Source organism: Marmota marmota, unplaced genomic scaffold (assembly GCF_001458135.2).
Source record: "Marmota marmota marmota unplaced genomic scaffold, marMar, whole genome shotgun sequence".
NCBI lineage: Eukaryota > Metazoa > Chordata > Mammalia > Rodentia > Sciuridae > Marmota > Marmota marmota.
The window spans coordinates 1,465,047-1,481,441 of record NW_025999869.1 but is presented as its reverse complement, the minus strand read 5'-3'; the positions used below and the strand labels follow the sequence as shown (position 1 = coordinate 1,481,441).

Sequence of the window (16,395 nt, the reverse complement as noted above, 5' to 3'; positions counted from 1 at the left end):
TGGCTGGCAAAGTAGGAACCTGGTAATCTGCTGAGATTGCCGTGGGGGGGGGGGAGGGAAGACACTAAATATTATCGGTGGCTTTTCCTCCCTCCTCTCCACCCTCCAAGGCAAACACCAGCACCTAAACACACACTACAAACACAGATTCAAATAAACTCACGAACACACGTTTGCACTCAGTCTTGAGAAAAAAGATCGGACCCGGATCTCTCCCAGAGAGGAAATTCAGGGGCCAAGAAAACACGAACTTACACTTTCTAAAAGTACCCTGATTTTTGTGTAAGTGGAAAAGATAAATACTACTGGTTTAAATTCTCCATTATGAATGATTTAGGAGAGAGCGATTTCTGACCCTCCTTCGGGGTCCCTCCGACCCTTTTTTCTAGAGGAATGAGTTATAATAATAGTTATAATAATAGCTAATGACGAGATCCTTCTAAGCGCTATGGCTGTATTATTTTCTTTAGCAGGGATACGGCCTCATGCGTTTCTGGATTGACTGCCAGAGTTGTAAACTTAGACCAGTTTTGACGCATAGTGGGAACTTCATAAATGTCAGTTGCGGATTTTTTGAGTGTTCAGCTGTGTGGGGGTCGGGGGGAGGGAGTGGGATGTGCACTGAAGAGGGGTCAAAAGAGAGAAGAAATAGGGACTGGGCGAACTTCCTCTTTAAATAATCGGCCTTAATTACGTCTTGGACTTTTCAGATTTGGCGTGATTATAACCCTTAAGGGATAGCCTAATAACAACTCTGCTGACTGTTCCTGTAATTAACTCCTAATTTATTTCAAACAGGAAAAAAAAAAAAGGACCCAGCCTCTTCGGGAAGAGCCAATCGGAGGCGAGCGCCCGTGGCGTCAGCGGCAGGGCGGGCGCGGATTGGCTGAGCCGCGTCTCCCACTTCCCCTTGGAGCCCAGCTCGGCTCTCAGCGCCCCTCCCGTCTTCCCCGCAAAAAGTTTGAGTAGCTGCCGCGGGGCTGCCAGCGGAGTTGCGCGCCGGGATCTACTTAGGGCAGGGAAGTCATGGCTTCTCCGTCCAAAGGCAACGACTTGTTCTCGTCCGATGAGGAGGGCCCGGCCATGGTGGCCGGGCCGGGCCCGGGGCCTGGGAGCGCCGAGGGGGGCGCCGAGGAGCGTCGCGTCAAGGTCTCCAGCCTGCCCTTCAGCGTGGAGGCGCTCATGTCGGACAAGAAGCCGCCCAAGGAGGCGTCCCCGCTGCCGGCCGAAAGCGCCTCGGCGGGGGCCACCCTGCGGCCGCTGCTGCTGCCGGGACATGGCTCCCGGGAAGCGCACAGTCCCGGGCCTTTGGTCAAGCCTTTCGAGACCGCCTCAGTCAAGTCGGAAAATTCGGAAGACGGAGGGTCGTGGATGCAGGAACCCGGCAGATACTCGCCGCCACCAAGTGAGTGCGCGCCGGGGTTGGAACTGGGGGAAGGCGGGTGCGTGGGATGCTGGAGGGGACTGGGGACAGGAATTTCAGACCAAGGGCAAGGAGACCCCTCTGCATGCATTGTGCGTCCAGAAAGCAAGCACAGAAATCCCCGCCCCCACCCCCGGTCCTTGCACAGGGGAGTTCAGCATGCCAACCGCATCCTAGACACTTCGTAATCTCGAGCTGTGCGTGTCTGGGCTCTCCTCCCTGTACATTGTTCCACTTGAGAGCCCACTGGCTCATCTTTGGAGAGTGAACCCCAGCTGGGTTTGCGAGGTCACCTTGTCGTCGGGTTTTGCAGCCCCCGCGCCCCGGCCAGCCCACTTAGCATATCTTTGTCCCACTATCCCCAGTCTCTCTGCCTGGGGAGTGAGGGGGTTCCACGTTGAATCAACACTTTGGTATGTGTCAGACAGAGTTGTCTTATCTCCTTTCAAAACGTACAGTCCTGTGAGGTGCGCCCCCATTTTAAAATGAGTCAACTGGAGTCTAAGCAGATATTGAGTGAAAATCGTCTTTCGTGAGACTTGCGGGTATCCAAGCCACATCCCACGAAAGGATGATGGAGACACTGATGGGGAAAGGAAAGGTGTCCCTGTGGTCGCCCAAGTCAGAGCCTCCTTGTCGAAGTTCTGCACTTCGATGGGAGCGGGCTGGGGCCAAGAAACTGGAGGGCTTCCCTGGGCTCACAGTAGTAATTAACAGCATTCCAGCAGAGCTTGTGAGTAGATCAAAGATGCTGCTTACCTCACCCTATCTGGATCCTACCTAGAACCCCAAAGTGTAGGTAGAAGCTAGCAGCCTGTAGCTACCCCCTTTTCCAAATGTGCACATGGAAGCTTTAAGAGATCCTTCTCGTCCCGGATCACCAACAACCTCCCGAATTAAGCATGGGGATCTGGTATCCAAACCCTGCTCCTCTATTTGGTACCTAGGTTACCTTTAATCCCTCTCCCCAAAGACCAGGTCTGCTCCTACCTACACTTCCAGCGAGGCTGGAATACTTTCTCTTCCAGACTTAGTGTGTTTGGGGGCTGTGGAGTCTCTGCAATTTAAAGTCATTCTCTTCAGATTCTTTTAGTTCTCTCCCTTGGCTTTAGGATTTCTCTATTTCCTCTCACCACACCTCTACCCTACCTTCTGGGAAAGCGATAGAGAGTGGGGTCTGTGGAGGGACCTTCTCCATTTCCATGGTTCAGCCATCCAGACAGGAGACGCACAGTATTTTCTGAACAAGACTAGGCTGTAATATTGCCGGCGTCAGTGACTGTCCCCTCTGGCAGTCTCTCTCCACTCTGTTGAAATTCTGAAAGACTCAAAGGGCATGGAGATTAAGGACCCAAAGAATTTAAACTGCAGTTGCACAGCAATTTTTGCTGTAGTATCTTATCTGATCTCCTTTGTAAGGCTGCGGTGGGCCTCTTGTTAACAGATGAGAACGTTTCAACAAAGTTCAGAAGATCAGCAATTGGGGCCTGACTGAAAAAGCCTGGGGACACTTAGTGATCACCTACTGAGTGGCAGGTGGGGCTTGGGCACTCTACCTTTTGACACTCCAAAAGACCCCGAGGATGATATTATTTGCCTATTTTATTGACAGTGAAACCCAAGGCTCAAAAACACTCAGAGACTTAATGTGCTTAACAAATTTTGAGTAACTGTATTCCTGGGCCTGGGGCAAGGCCTGCAGCATCTTAGAGATTCTGGCCTTAATTGGAATGCTACTCAGATGTCAGAAATCTCAGCATCCTTGCCCCTTGAGGGCTTGGGAGGGCAGTTCCCCACTTGCCCCAAGGCGCTGTTTCCTGGCCCCGACAAGGCGACCTGTAGTCCAGAGAATGACCTTTCCACAGGAAGAGCTGGAGGGTCTCAGAAAAGATTTCAAATTTAAACCTGTGCCTGGTTGGACCAGGGTGGGCCAGGGAGCGCCTGGAGCAGAAGGGAGCCGCCCGCCTGGGCCTGGTTTTGTTATTTGGGGGAAGTAGGATAAATGCTGTTTTGCCTGGTATAATCGTATCTTTCCTCTGGCTGGTTTAAAATGGGGCGGGAGAAGGGGGGAGTGGTGCTTGGAGAGGGAGCCTCAGAACCTTATGGTTTTGATACACATGTGCCATCCCCATTACCGGATTTCACAATTAAATGCAGCCCACACAGCAGCTGGAGTGACCCCTCCCAGGCATTCAGATGGCTCAAAACCCCTGGGTTCAGCCCAGAGCAACTGGGTGCACTGAATTTGTCCTCTGAACCACTCAGACACTGGGTCCTCCTGAGAGCCCAGCTAAGTTTGGGTAGGGAANACCAGGGAAGGGCTAACCCAGTGTCTGGGGCCCCTTTCAAGTATTTACTATTCATGGGAGTTTAGGATAAACATAAACTCAGCCCCCCCCCCCCAATCCATTTTAAAGACAGAGAAATTAAACTCAGAAAGTTTTATTTCTCAGAAGTCAGCTCCCTTGACTTAGGAGAGCGCTCTGTTTCTGTGAGTTCTATTTCCATTAGCCTCAGTGCTATTTGTTTTCCAAACAGGAAGTTCCACAACATCATTCAATTCCCCAACTGATTTTCAAAAATAATGTTAAAGGGGCTGGAGATATAGCTCAATTGGTAGAGTGCTTGCCTCCCATTCACAAGGCCCTGGGTTCAATCCCCAGCACCAAAATAATAATAATAATAATAATAATAATAATAATAATAATGCAACTTATCAACTTGAAATTCTGTCCTTCCCTATCTGTCTCTCCCCTCCCCCCTGGAAAAGAAACCCACATGGTTTTGACAGAAGTACCTTTTTCCGATAGCTCAAACAGTGGGTGTGTGGGAGAGACAGTCAGGGCCAGCACAGGGTTTTCTGTTAGGCCTGCTGGCCGACTTGGAGAGAAGACGCATTTGCTAATCCAGTACCCTCTCTGTCCTCTAGGACACATGAGCCCCACCACCTGCACCCTGAGGAAACACAAGACCAATCGGAAGCCTCGCACGCCCTTCACCACGTCCCAGCTCCTTGCGCTGGAGCGCAAGTTCCGCCAGAAACAGTACCTCTCCATCGCGGAGCGCGCGGAGTTCTCTAGCTCTCTGAACCTCACAGAGACCCAGGTCAAAATCTGGTTCCAGAACCGAAGGGCCAAGGCCAAAAGACTGCAGGAGGCAGAACTGGAAAAGCTGAAGATGGCAGCTAAACCTATGCTGCCCTCCGGCTTCAGTCTCCCTTTTCCCATCAACTCGCCCCTGCAAGCAGCGTCCCTGTACGGAGCCTCCTACCCTTTCCATAGACCTGTGCTTCCCATCCCGCCCGTCGGACTCTATGCCACGCCAGTGGGATACGGCATGTACCATCTATCCTAAGGCCTTAAGACCGGATCCAGAGACTCCAGGACGGATATTCGTTTAAAAGGGTTCCCCTCTCTCAAAGAAGGCGACCAACCCAGTCCTCCTGCAGCGGAAATTTCAGGCACCATCTGAAGAAGCCGCTGGGCCCACAGGGCCCCAAGTCATAGTTTGAATTTCTTCTTTAGGTGGGAGGCACCAACGTCCTGTTTACACGGTGTCATATCCTAAATGCCCCCTTCTCCTTTCACGAAAATTGGCTCTGGCAGTTTCTATGTATAAATATATATATATAATAAAATATAAGACATTTTTATACAGCAAAAGTAAAAATTCAAATTATTTTGAAAGGCAAAATTTATATACATATGCATTTTTCTATATATCACCTTAAAGAGACTATAAGTCTATTTGTTGTTTTCTTAAAGGGGGGAGACAGGTTATTTGCAAATTGGCGCAAATTTGGTAGTCTTGATAGGCTGAGTTGACTTCTGCTTATGGAAATCAAATACTAGAATTAGACAGGATGCATATAGGAAGTAGGTAATGGGAAGCTTCTGGCGAATTCAGGAGATAGTATAACAGGTTTGCATTTTATGTGCATAAGAAGAAGCTTGTGAGGTGCTACCAGATTGGACTCTGTTTCCCTCCTGCATATTGTTGGCTTTATCATTCTTTTTCCTAAGCTTGAAAAGAGGGGGATGAGAGTAATCCTGAGACCACCCCAGGGCAAGGTAGAAAATAGAAATACTGCCTAACTTCTCTCAGTGCTGTGCTCTTTAACTCCATTTCGGGTCATCAGAGAGCAAAAAAATAAAGCATATCAGAAGAAATTGATTTCTATGGAATACTAGGTACATCAACTCACACTTTGCAAAGATGATTTTTTTTGGGGGGAGCATAAAAGTGTAGTAATTTTCTGCTTAAAAAAGCAAGTATCCTGTAACCATTACCTATGCTAAATATTCTTGAACAGTTAGTAGAACCAGGAAGGGAAAAGAAAATCGTGCTTTCTCTGTGTGTGTACCTATTGTATGTGCTAAACTTATTAGGAAAAATTTACATACTTTTTAACATGTTGGGAGCAGAGGGTAAAGCCACCCTTTAGCTTGCTAAAAATGGTGTTGTCAAACAGCCAATTAGCGCCCTGGTGTGTCATCTCCCTCCCCCAGTACACGTTCATCCCTTTGAAAGGGTACATTGTACAATTTTATATATTTTATTGAAGAGTTATTTCTTATCTCATATTCTGAATTAAATTAAATGTTTGTTTTATTGCAGTAAAGTTTGTCCTAATTCACAATTATTTAAAAAGGAGCTATTTATTCTTAGCTGGGCTTAGCTCAAAAATGCTACCCATGAGGGAGGGGGCTGGTACTTTTAATTATTGTTTAATTTGAATCAATCCAGTGTTGTAGCAGCATGAGGGGAGGAGTCATTTGAAAACTTTGAGATGCTTAGAAATGTTTCCTCTGCAGCTTGTGTTATTCATGGAAAAGGAGGAATTGCTGTTTAGTATGTTTTCAGACTACAGTGAAAATGATAAAAAGAAAGGGTGCAGCAGAGGTCAGAATCTGAGTAGTTTACAGGTGATCCAGGGAAAATCTTGAACTTGAAATCTTGGAGCTACCAAAACAATTGACCACAAAAAGTTGAAAGAAAGGGACCTATAGCTTTTCTCTGGAAAGGAACTAGGTGCATCTTTGGGTTGGAGGGAGGCACCTGGCTACCTTCAGGAGGGTGTCAGGTCGCATTCTATTTGTCCTGTCTATCTTACCCAAGGAGAGGGACCCCCAAACAAATGCTATTTCTCTTTGAAGGGTGAAGGTGGTTCCTTCCTGTTCCAGCATCCGGATCCCTGTGGAAACCGATGCAGCACAGCAGCACCAGTCTTGGGTTTTGAGGGATCCCCATTAAAACTAAATGGTGATAGGTGGGGGGAGACTGGGAAGGATCTTAAACTCAGTTTTCTGTTGCACAAATAAATCAAAAGTGGCTGCTGAAGATACCTCTCCGAGGGCTTCAGAGACCTTGGGGGCAGAGACAGAAGCCCAGCCAGAACTTTGTGTTGCCAGTCAGCACGGTGGGGAGACGCACCCAGCATCGACTAGGATCAGCACTCTCCTCCCCAATTTCGGTCGTGCTGGACCCCCCTTTCGAAGTGGGCGCCGGAAGCCCCTATATTCGATGGGGTAGGGACTTTTAGGAGTCGGGCCACTAGTCTCAGGGGTTTCTCAGCTGCAGCGCGAAACCTGAGCCCAACCGAGGGGTCTGCTGGAAATTCGAGGCCGATTTCCTCCGGTTGGCTCGCTCCACTTGGAGCTGAGCTGCGGAAGCGCCCCCAACCCACCCAAACTTGTTCCTCTGCCTCCCTCTGGGCCTCTAAGGGCCCACGTCCGAGTCCCAGATCAGAATATAACCATTTTCATTTAAGGGATGCATTTTCCCAAAGCTAAAATCCTTCCCGGTTTCGTCATCAGCCGCCGAGTTGGGTCCCTAATTAGCCTGTCCTCGGAACTTCCTTCCCGGCGCCGGTGGGACCTGCAGCCCGGGGCGATGTTCCCCGGGAGGGGGATCCGGAGAGGCCAGCTCCGGGGAAGGCTCAGCTTGCCCCTTGGAGAGGTCCGTGATCCCCTGTCCTATTCGGAGAATCAGGGCTGCTTTTTGCATGACCAGCGGGGTAGGCGAATCAATCTGGTACCTGGGAACCCCGCACCGCGCCCATCGCCTCAGATTAAAAGAAAACTGGGGCTCGGAGATGGGTTGTGGAAACAGGTTACACAAGAAGCACTTCAGCGCTCCTAGGTCGATGGGTTACAGCGTCCAGGACCAGGCCCATGGTCCGCCCATCAGGACCACGCGCCTTGCTCTGCGGCCCCTTTCCACTCTTCTGTCCCGCGTGGAATTCCGCATCACCAAGTTTCCCTGGCCTCAGGCTTGGTGCTGGCGTTTTAGAGGCCAGATTGACAACCAGCGCCTCTCGAAAGACCCACACTCAGCCAAGCCCCTTGCAGACCAGCATTGGAAGTGAACGCTGAAGAGGCCAGCGTGAGATCTTTGGACATTCTCAAGTGACTGCCAGGAGCCTGGCACGTAAATGCACCTGCCCTTCCACACTTTAAACGCTTTCTTCCAAAACTTTCCAAAGAAAACACTCTTCTTTTTTAAAGCGGGAAAGAAAGCAGGGGACATCGCCTTCCAGAGCCCCTGCTAAGTGAGGAACTAGGCATTTTGGCACAGGTACTCTCATGTAATCGGTGCACCCCTTTTGGAGAGGTTTACAGTTGTTATTTTAAAGTCGAGGAAACTGAGGCTCTGGGAGGTGGCTCACTGAGGTCACAAGGCTGGCTGGCGGCAAGGGAATCTAGGCGGAAGGGTGAGCGGAGCAGTGTGGGTACCAGAGTTGGCAAGGCAGGCCTCTCAGAAATGACGCAGGGATCTGGAGAGCCCAGGCTTGGAGTGTCCTCTGGTCCCCATCCCTCATTGCTGTGAGGGGCTTCTGCCAGGGTCCCAGCTTGTCCACCACGTGGGACCTGGGGCTGAGCCCTCCCCCACCCCTCCCGGCAGGCCGCGCCTCGGCGGTGCGGGGGCAGGGCCGCAGGAGGTAGGCGAGGGCCTGGCTGAGAATGGCGCTGGCGGAGCGTCTGCCTGACCCGACTGAAAAGAGGATCCCTGCCTTTGAGCAGAACCTTGTCTGACCGAATGAAAACTCCCACGGCCATTCTTCGCTATAAAAGCCTCTCATTTGCCACGGGTTGGAGAGGCCATTCCCCCACCCCCATTCCCTTTCCACTGCTGGGTTTGAAATAAGCATAAACCTCATTTATAAAAGAACCCACGTCACAAACACACCCCCCTCCCCAAAATCACATGGCCTGGTTGGTGAAGTCAATTGTGCCGTTTGCCCCCTTCCATGTAAGGAAAAAAAGAAATAAATGCTGGGATTGGTGATGCCCCAGGCCTCTTAATGAAATAAAGTAGTCACAGCGAGGAGGGAGAGAGCCTCCTGTCAACTCCTCTGTCCCCTCTTCCACCCCTGCCACCGTCTCACCTCCTCCCTCCTAGGAACTAAATAAAAAGCAGTAAAATTACTTTCAAAATAACCCGCTTCAAAGCAGAGCAGAGGACCAGGCTACGGGAATCCTGAATCTTGCCCTGATAAGGTTCCTAATAATCAAATCCAAACTTCATCCACCTCCTCTGACTCTTTCCAACCTCCTCCGGACCTCTTTGCATTTGTGGATGAAAACACTTTGATGTCCCAGTCCTCCAAACAATTATTATTATAATTTTAAACAACCTGGTATTTTCCATTACTAACGGCTCGGGCTTTGAAGTTACACCTCATAATTTCCTAAATTAAATAAATCATTTTAAGTTTGCACTGGGAGGCTTTTAATAGCAGAGAAAGGAATATCATTATCTTATTGAGACCCAATTGTGGTGGCTCCAGTTTGGCTGTAGCTAGGGGCAAAGTAGGCTCAGTCTAACAGACATACTTTATTAACCTCCCATAACTCTTGAAAGAACATTTTTATATTTTCTTTGATTTCCCCCCTCCCTCTCTTGTTTTAAAGCTGTCCCAACCTTTAATTAGTGCCTAATATGAAAAGCATTATTTTTTTAATGCTATGTAATTTACCAGCGGCAACAGGCCAACTTAACAATTGTTTATTAGACTTGGTTTTTCACACAGGGCAAAGAATGCCGCTCCAAACCCAACTTTTCATGGGTGGTTGCACTAATTAATACAGTGTCTGAGGCTCCTAGGGGGTTTTTTAATATTGAAGCCTATGGGGGCGGAAGGGGGTTTTAGAAGTCCAGCTCCTGCCGACCACGTTCTCTCTGATTTCTTTCATGCTGTTTTGATCCTGTCTGTGGAGTCAGCACAGACAGAAACTGTGTTCCCTGGCTCCAGAGACTCCAAGATCCCGAGGCAACCGCCCGGGAACCCCCAGCACCTCCACTTGTGATTTATGACTTGTGGGGCCCAGACTTGGGGTGCAGGGAGTCGCCCCTCACCCAGCCTGAAGGGGTAGGGAGCTGGTGGTGTTTGGGTTGGCCCCAGCCAGGCTCTCAGGGCAAATGTCTGCTCCCCGGGACACCAGGGGCGCTTGGCTCTGGGCGTTGCGTTTGGGGCTGCCTGAGGCAGGCTGCTTGTGGGTTGGGTGGGGGAGCCACGGAGGGATCCGGCCGGCTTCTTCGCTGCCTTTGCGTTCCTTCTCCGTCCTTCCCCTCCATTTTCCTCATTCTTTGTCGCCCATGTCCCTTTCTCATCTTTGTCCCCCGCCCCTGTGTGTCTCCTTTATTACCCTTTCCCCGCCTTTGGTCGTTTTCCACGCCGCCTGGCTCTCGGCTGCGACCCTCCCCGTGCTCCCATCTCCCTCCGTTCTTCGCCGGTCCCTTCGCTCGTCCTTGGTCCCTTCGCTAGTCCTTGCGCCTCTCGATCTTTTCCCATTTCTAATTTTCTCTCCCTCCACCCTCTGGGTCCCCGCTTCTTGTTTTCTTCCACTCGTCCTTTCCCGGTTGCAGCGATTTCGCCGCGGATCGCTGGCCTGGCCGGAGCAGACCCGGGCGCTCAGCGCGGGCTGGTCGCCGCGACCTCCCCTCCCCGCTGCACCTGGCAAGCGAGCGACGAGAGACCTTGGCGCCTGAAGGGGGCACGTCCCTGGCTTTCCCCCATGGAACCGGTGGGCGTCGCGAGCTGGAAGGACAGCGGCCCTGCGCGCCCCTTCCGCTCCGCCCGCCGCCGGCCGCGCGTTTGATGTCGCGGGCCCTGCAGGAATGCAGCCGGGTTATCAATCACCCAGCTGGACCCCGAAGGTCTCGGCCTAATCACATTTAATTGCTCGTGGAGGCCCACTCTCGCCCCGGGCCGGCCGCCGCGCTCAATTACTCCCCAAATACCTGCCATCAATAAATGCGCGCTGACACCGGCTCGGCCCGCTCCACCAGCCAGCGAGATCGCAGCCGACCAGGCGCCCCCGTCCACCTCCCGCCCCCCATCATTAAACTTACACCTCCACGTCCAGAGGAGCAAGCCAAGCAGATAATAACGGCTTTTTAGGGAGCACTTCTCGGATGGCAGATGCTCGTGGGAATCTCACCGAGGCTGGACTTTTGGAGTTAAGGGGACCAGGTTCAGATCATTCATTCGCATGGATGAGGGGGCAGAGACAGGCCGTGACCCAGCTGGGGTGAGAGCTCAAGACCTGGAGGCCACAGTCCATGGGTAGCATGTGGCAATGGTGCCTCCCAGAGGCAGGAGATTTACCTGGGGCCTGGGCGCCAAGGTGTGCTGACCAGCACCTTGAGCCAGGTAACTCCTTATTATTCATTTATCCCACTATCCTGGTGGAGTACACACTCAGCCCCATCTCCCCCAGGAGGACAATGAAGGCCCAGGACTCAGAGCTGCCCTCACCCCCTCCACAGCATTCTCCACCCCATTTTCTCTCTTCTCCTCCACAGCAATCCCAGAATTGGGAAGACTGGCTTCTCCCATTTCTGCAGAGGAGAGAAGTAAACTTCTGTCAGCAAACTACACAGAGAGGTGAGACAGCAAAGCTGAAATCACACAGCAGGTGGGTGCACAGTTCAGAAATCCATGCCAGGCCCAGGCCCAGGCCCAGCTACATGCATGACACCACATGTTTCTGTTGCTGGTCTTTAAAAGAAGGCACATAATGTTCACGAGGTTTACCATTAATGGGAGGTAATAATGGTACCACTGAACAAAGATGAAGGAGGTGTCACCCATAGTCAGCCTTTGAATTCTTTCACTCTATACCCTTTCTTTCTTTTTTAAATTTTATTTATTTATTTATTTGTATGTGGTGCTAAGGATCGAACCCAGTGTCTCAAAGATGCTAGGTGAGTGCTCTACCTGGGAGCCACAACCCCAGCCCCCCTTTCTTAATCCTATCTTTTCTATCTGATTTGTATAAATGTGTGTGTGTGTGTGTGTGTGTGTGTGTGTATATATATATATATATATATTTTTTTTTTTTTTTTTTTCAAAGTGCCTCCCGAGTGATGATGGATAAGGCAGTTATTGATTTCATATATGCATATATATGAACTATTATAGGAAACATATACACATATATATGAAATCCATTACAGTGCAGATACTCTCGTATTAAGACTCTCATTAGGACCAGGTGCTGAGGAAAACACCTGTAATCCCAGGTACTTGGGAGACTGAGGCAGGTGAATAGCAAGTTCAAGGCCAGCTTCTGCAACTTAGCAAGACCCTGCATCAAAAAAAAAAAAATACTGGGGATGTAGCTCATTGATAGAACGTCCCTGGGTTTAATCCCCAATACAAAAAACAAAAAGAAAAAAAGAGTCTCAGTTAGGCTCTCATGGCAATATGAAGTATTATTATCATCATTTATAGAAAATAAAGAGTGTTCAGAGGGGTGAGGTAGCTTGTCTAAGGTCACACAGCAAGAAGAAGGGTTGAGCGTGGCAGCTGGTTGTGCAGTGTCCTGTCCACTTAGGTGAGGCGCAGTCCCAGCTGGACTTGAGATAAGCCCAGCCTTTTGTCTTTGGATTGTATGGATCCAAGAAAGGGTACAGTTCCCTGAAAGGGGTTCCTGAGTTGCAGGGCCTGACATAAAAAGAACTCTTTTGGAGAAGCTCTGCCTATTTTGATTTCAGTGTGGAGAATGCCTGATGATGGGAAAACTGACTGCAAAGAAATCGTGTATGAGATGTTATCGTGCCTCCCAAGTCCCCCCACAGAAAGTCACCTGAAAGGAGGTGGTGACTGACGAGGCAGTTACTGATGTGAAATTGGCCAATTTAGCGAAAGTCCAAAGACTGTGAAGCTCCCGTCCCTCTCTTCTCCCTTTGGTCCGCATTGTCGGCCTACGCGGCTAGTCTTTCCGGTTGGAGTGCTCTTTGTTTAGCCATGGGGACAGAGAAGAGCCACAGAGACAATGTAGGACATCCCGGGGGGTGGGTGTGGGGAACATGATCTTGGGCTTCAGAATTCCAGGGAAGCAAGTGGGTGAAGTCATCGGGAACGCATGCAGAGTGGGGTGGGTCACTGGGCTGCCAGTCAGTGCCGTCCCTCCCTGTGCCCTGGCACAGGGCAGAGCCAGGGTCGCTGCCTTGGGGACTGGTCATGCAGATCTAAATTATTCCTAGGCTAGCTAGGGGTATTCTTGCCCCACTAAGCCACAGCCCACTCTGATGAGACGGTATTTCTTGTTTTAGTTTTCCCCTTGCAGCTAGCAGGCAAGTGCCAAGGAAATTAGACCTGAGACGAAGACACAATTATAAGGGAGAGAGATTTCCAGAGCCTGGGGCTGGTGGAGGCTGAGACTGACTTAAATATCTTCTCTAAGGGAGATAATGCCCACTTTTTCCTCCATGCACAAGCCCTGGCCACATCTGGAATTAGAAAGGGTAGCCCGTGTGCTTTTTAGAAGAAGATACATGAAACAAATATGTGACACTCTTTGGGACACAAGAAATGATGCTCCATGGACCCCAAAGAGTGTATATATTTCAAGGAGTACAAAAGGACTACATATGGATTGTACATTTATTTTGTGGTGCTGGGCATTGAACCTTAGCCTCACACGTGCTAAGCACTTGTTTTATCACAGAGCTACACCCTGGCCAAAATGGCAATACTCACAAATACAAACTCAGCCTCTGTCTTCTTCAATCATCAACAAGTTAACAGTTCTCTCAACTGGATGTGGTGGTGCACACGTGTAATGCCAGGTACTGAAGAAGCTGAGGATCGCAAGTTCAAGGCCAGCCTGGGCAACTTAGGCCCTGTCTCAAAATAAAATTAAAAGGACTTGGGGTGGGGGGTGTAGCTCAGTGGAAGAGCACTTGTGTGTGAAATACCAAAAAGAAAAAAAAGATCTTTTGCTGGGCCTCATCACATTCTGGGGATCCTGAGCATCTACTCTGGATGCCCCAAGACTCCCCTGAAGTTCTCCAAACACAATGATCAAAACTCAAAACAACTAGGAAAAAAATAATTTGCACTATATTCATTTCTTTGAATAATAACTGAATTAAATGAGAACTTCTTGTGTGTCCAGCCGTAAATAATTTCCTTCAGTGCATACGGCCACACAGTCATGTGTCATCCCCATTTTGTTGAGAGAGAAACTGAGACCCTAAGAGATTGTGGGCTCTGCCTAAGATCTCTGCTAGTGAGCAGCAGAGCAGGGTTTGAACTGTTGGGCTCCGAAGGGGCACCTTCTCAAACCTGCCCTTGTGGGGCCAGGCGCGGCTAATGTCAGAGTGCTTGTCTAACACGTGGGAGGCCCTGGGGCTTGGTCCCTAGCACCCCAACAAATAAGCAAGCTGAACAAGAACAAAACAGCCTGTAGTAGGAAAACCACTCTTTTGGATTTGTGTCACCTAGGAGAGGAAGCCAGGTTGACATAGATGGTCTTCGGACACAACAGGTTAAGGAATCGATGCCAAGTACGAAGTTGTCACCTAAGGCGAAACAGCATTTCAGGTCCATGCCCTGAGTCGGGAGCAGAGCACCACTGAAGGGCAGCCCTGTAGAACCTTAAGGTAGCTGGGAATTTTATGACCAAGAGGGTCAGAGTGGGGATGACCTGTCAAAGTCACCTAGCAGCTGTGTAGAAGAGCAGCCTGGCAAAAGCAAAGGGGAAAAGCCACATGTCTAGTTCTGTTCAGCTGATCAAAGTCCAAACACAAGCTTTAGAAATTTGATTTCTGAACGACCTGAGATCCAGGTCTCTTGTACCTTAAATACCAAGAGCTCACCAAGACAGACAGCAGGATTCCAGCCACCAGAACAGGGCTGAGTCCTCTATAATAAGCCCCCACCCCCACAGCCATGCCACCCTAAAAACACATGTCTCTTATTTGATCTAATCAGATAATATTTTTCCAAGCTCAGAAAGTGTGCGTAAAAGCATTTTTCAGAAAATGTTGCTATTTTTATTCGCCTTTTAATGTGCTATCATGGTAAACAGAGAATGCTCGCTAAGCAACAAGACAAATCTCCAAGCCTGTCATGCTCTCTTCCAAATAGGTCGCTCTGGCTCTGAGGTTGGTGCTTCCAACAAAGAGCACCAGATGAGATAATTGAATTACTGAATTCAAGTCCAGACGAGCCACGGATGGTTCTCTTCGGCTCATTTTACCACCTGTGAGCCAAGGCAGCGAGGGGCAGCAGGGTAAGAGCTAGGAAGCCCACCAGGGCAGGGTTTGGGGGACATCTGAGTGCACCCCAGCTTAGAATAGCATATGGCCTGTCAGGGGCTACGTATCCCTGCTGAGAACGATGCCCCCACCCCCACCCCGCCCCATGGAAAGTGCTTAGTGAGCATGGTTTATTGAATGAATGAAGTCAAATATTTTACCAGATGACAGGAAACTGTGGACTCTGACTTTGGCTGATATGTTTAAGTTTTAGAAAACGTGTAGGTCTGCCACAAGTTCAAACTCTGAAAGATTGGTTCAGTTCACAAGACAGTAAAAAGGACTTGCACTTGGCAAGATGGACCAGGTAGTGCTATCAAGGCCGTTATAGAGAACATTCTTGATTCCGTTCGGTCTCTGATGACTAGTCACAGATGAATATTAAAGAAACGTTCACGACCCTGATGGCGGGTGAGCCAGACTGTGCAGAGCCAGTTCTACACGTCCTTGTGTTTCACAGGCGAAGGAGTCTTTAAAACGCGGCATTAAATGAAACCCTCCTGAGTTATTAAGTTGTCTCTGTGGACACAGAATCCTCCTGTCGGGTTCATTTTACACTGCGGTCCCAGCGGCTAATTAATTATCCCACTGACAGGAATGTAAGTGGGAAGCACTGAATCGGATTTGACCTGGGCAAGAAGGAGAGTCTTTCTTTTCTTTTTTTCTTTCCCTCCCTCCCTCCTTCTCTCCCTTTCTTTCTTCCATCTTTCTGTCTTTCCCCCTCTCTCTTTCTGTGCCCCCATCCTTCCTTCTCTTCCTTCCATCCTTTTTTCCGAGACAGTCTTGTTCTGTTGCCTAGCTGGCCTTGAACTCCCGGCCTTAAGTGACCCTCCTGCCTTCATCTCCCCAGTAGCTGGGGCTACAGCTGTACCCCCACGCCAGGCTCAAAACCATTCCCATTCTCAAGCTTTGATTTTTCTCTTTGGTGACACGGAAGTACCATCTCTGCTTTTGTTTCTTTCAGATGCATGTCCAGAGGCATAAGTAAGGTCTAGTCAACTCTGCCTGTCCCCTTGAGACCAGCCGTAGGGTCTGAAAGTTGGACACTTCCAGAAATTAGGTGTAATTTCAGAATAAAAGGTATCGGTACTACTAGACTGAACTGCACTGGACTCTTGAGTCTCCTTAGGGGTTGACAGGACCTGTCTTTTGGAGACACAATAATGAGGGTCACAGAGTCCAGATTTTGGGGCACAGTAATCTTTGTGAAATTTGCCTTGACTTTCAAGGTCACGGTAAAGAAATCAGATTTCCATTTCACTTATTTTTAGTTCATACATTGTAAAAAATCTCCCCTGAAGTCTGTCAGTCTCCCTGCACTTATCAGAGACCAGTTTTCAAGACTCTGGGGCAGAACGGGGTCTCCCGTTACTAGGACTTCGACACTTCCAAATGTACAGCAGGCCATTTGCTGGTAGGTT

At 49.5% G+C, this 16,395-nt stretch overlaps 1 protein-coding gene across 1 annotated transcript; it reads left to right on the top strand.

Annotated features, from left to right (window-relative positions):
- Positions 1–855: 855 nt before the first annotated feature.
- Msx2 (msh homeobox 2) lies at positions 856–5,085 on the top strand. The gene is made up of 2 exons (XM_015492793.2): positions 856–1,405; positions 4,353–5,085. The coding sequence occupies exons 1-2, from the start codon at positions 1,027–1,029 to the stop codon at positions 4,775–4,777; spliced, it is 804 nt and encodes a 267-aa protein (XP_015348279.1). The 5' UTR covers positions 856–1,026; the 3' UTR covers positions 4,778–5,085.
- Positions 5,086–16,395: the final 11,310 nt, after the last annotated feature.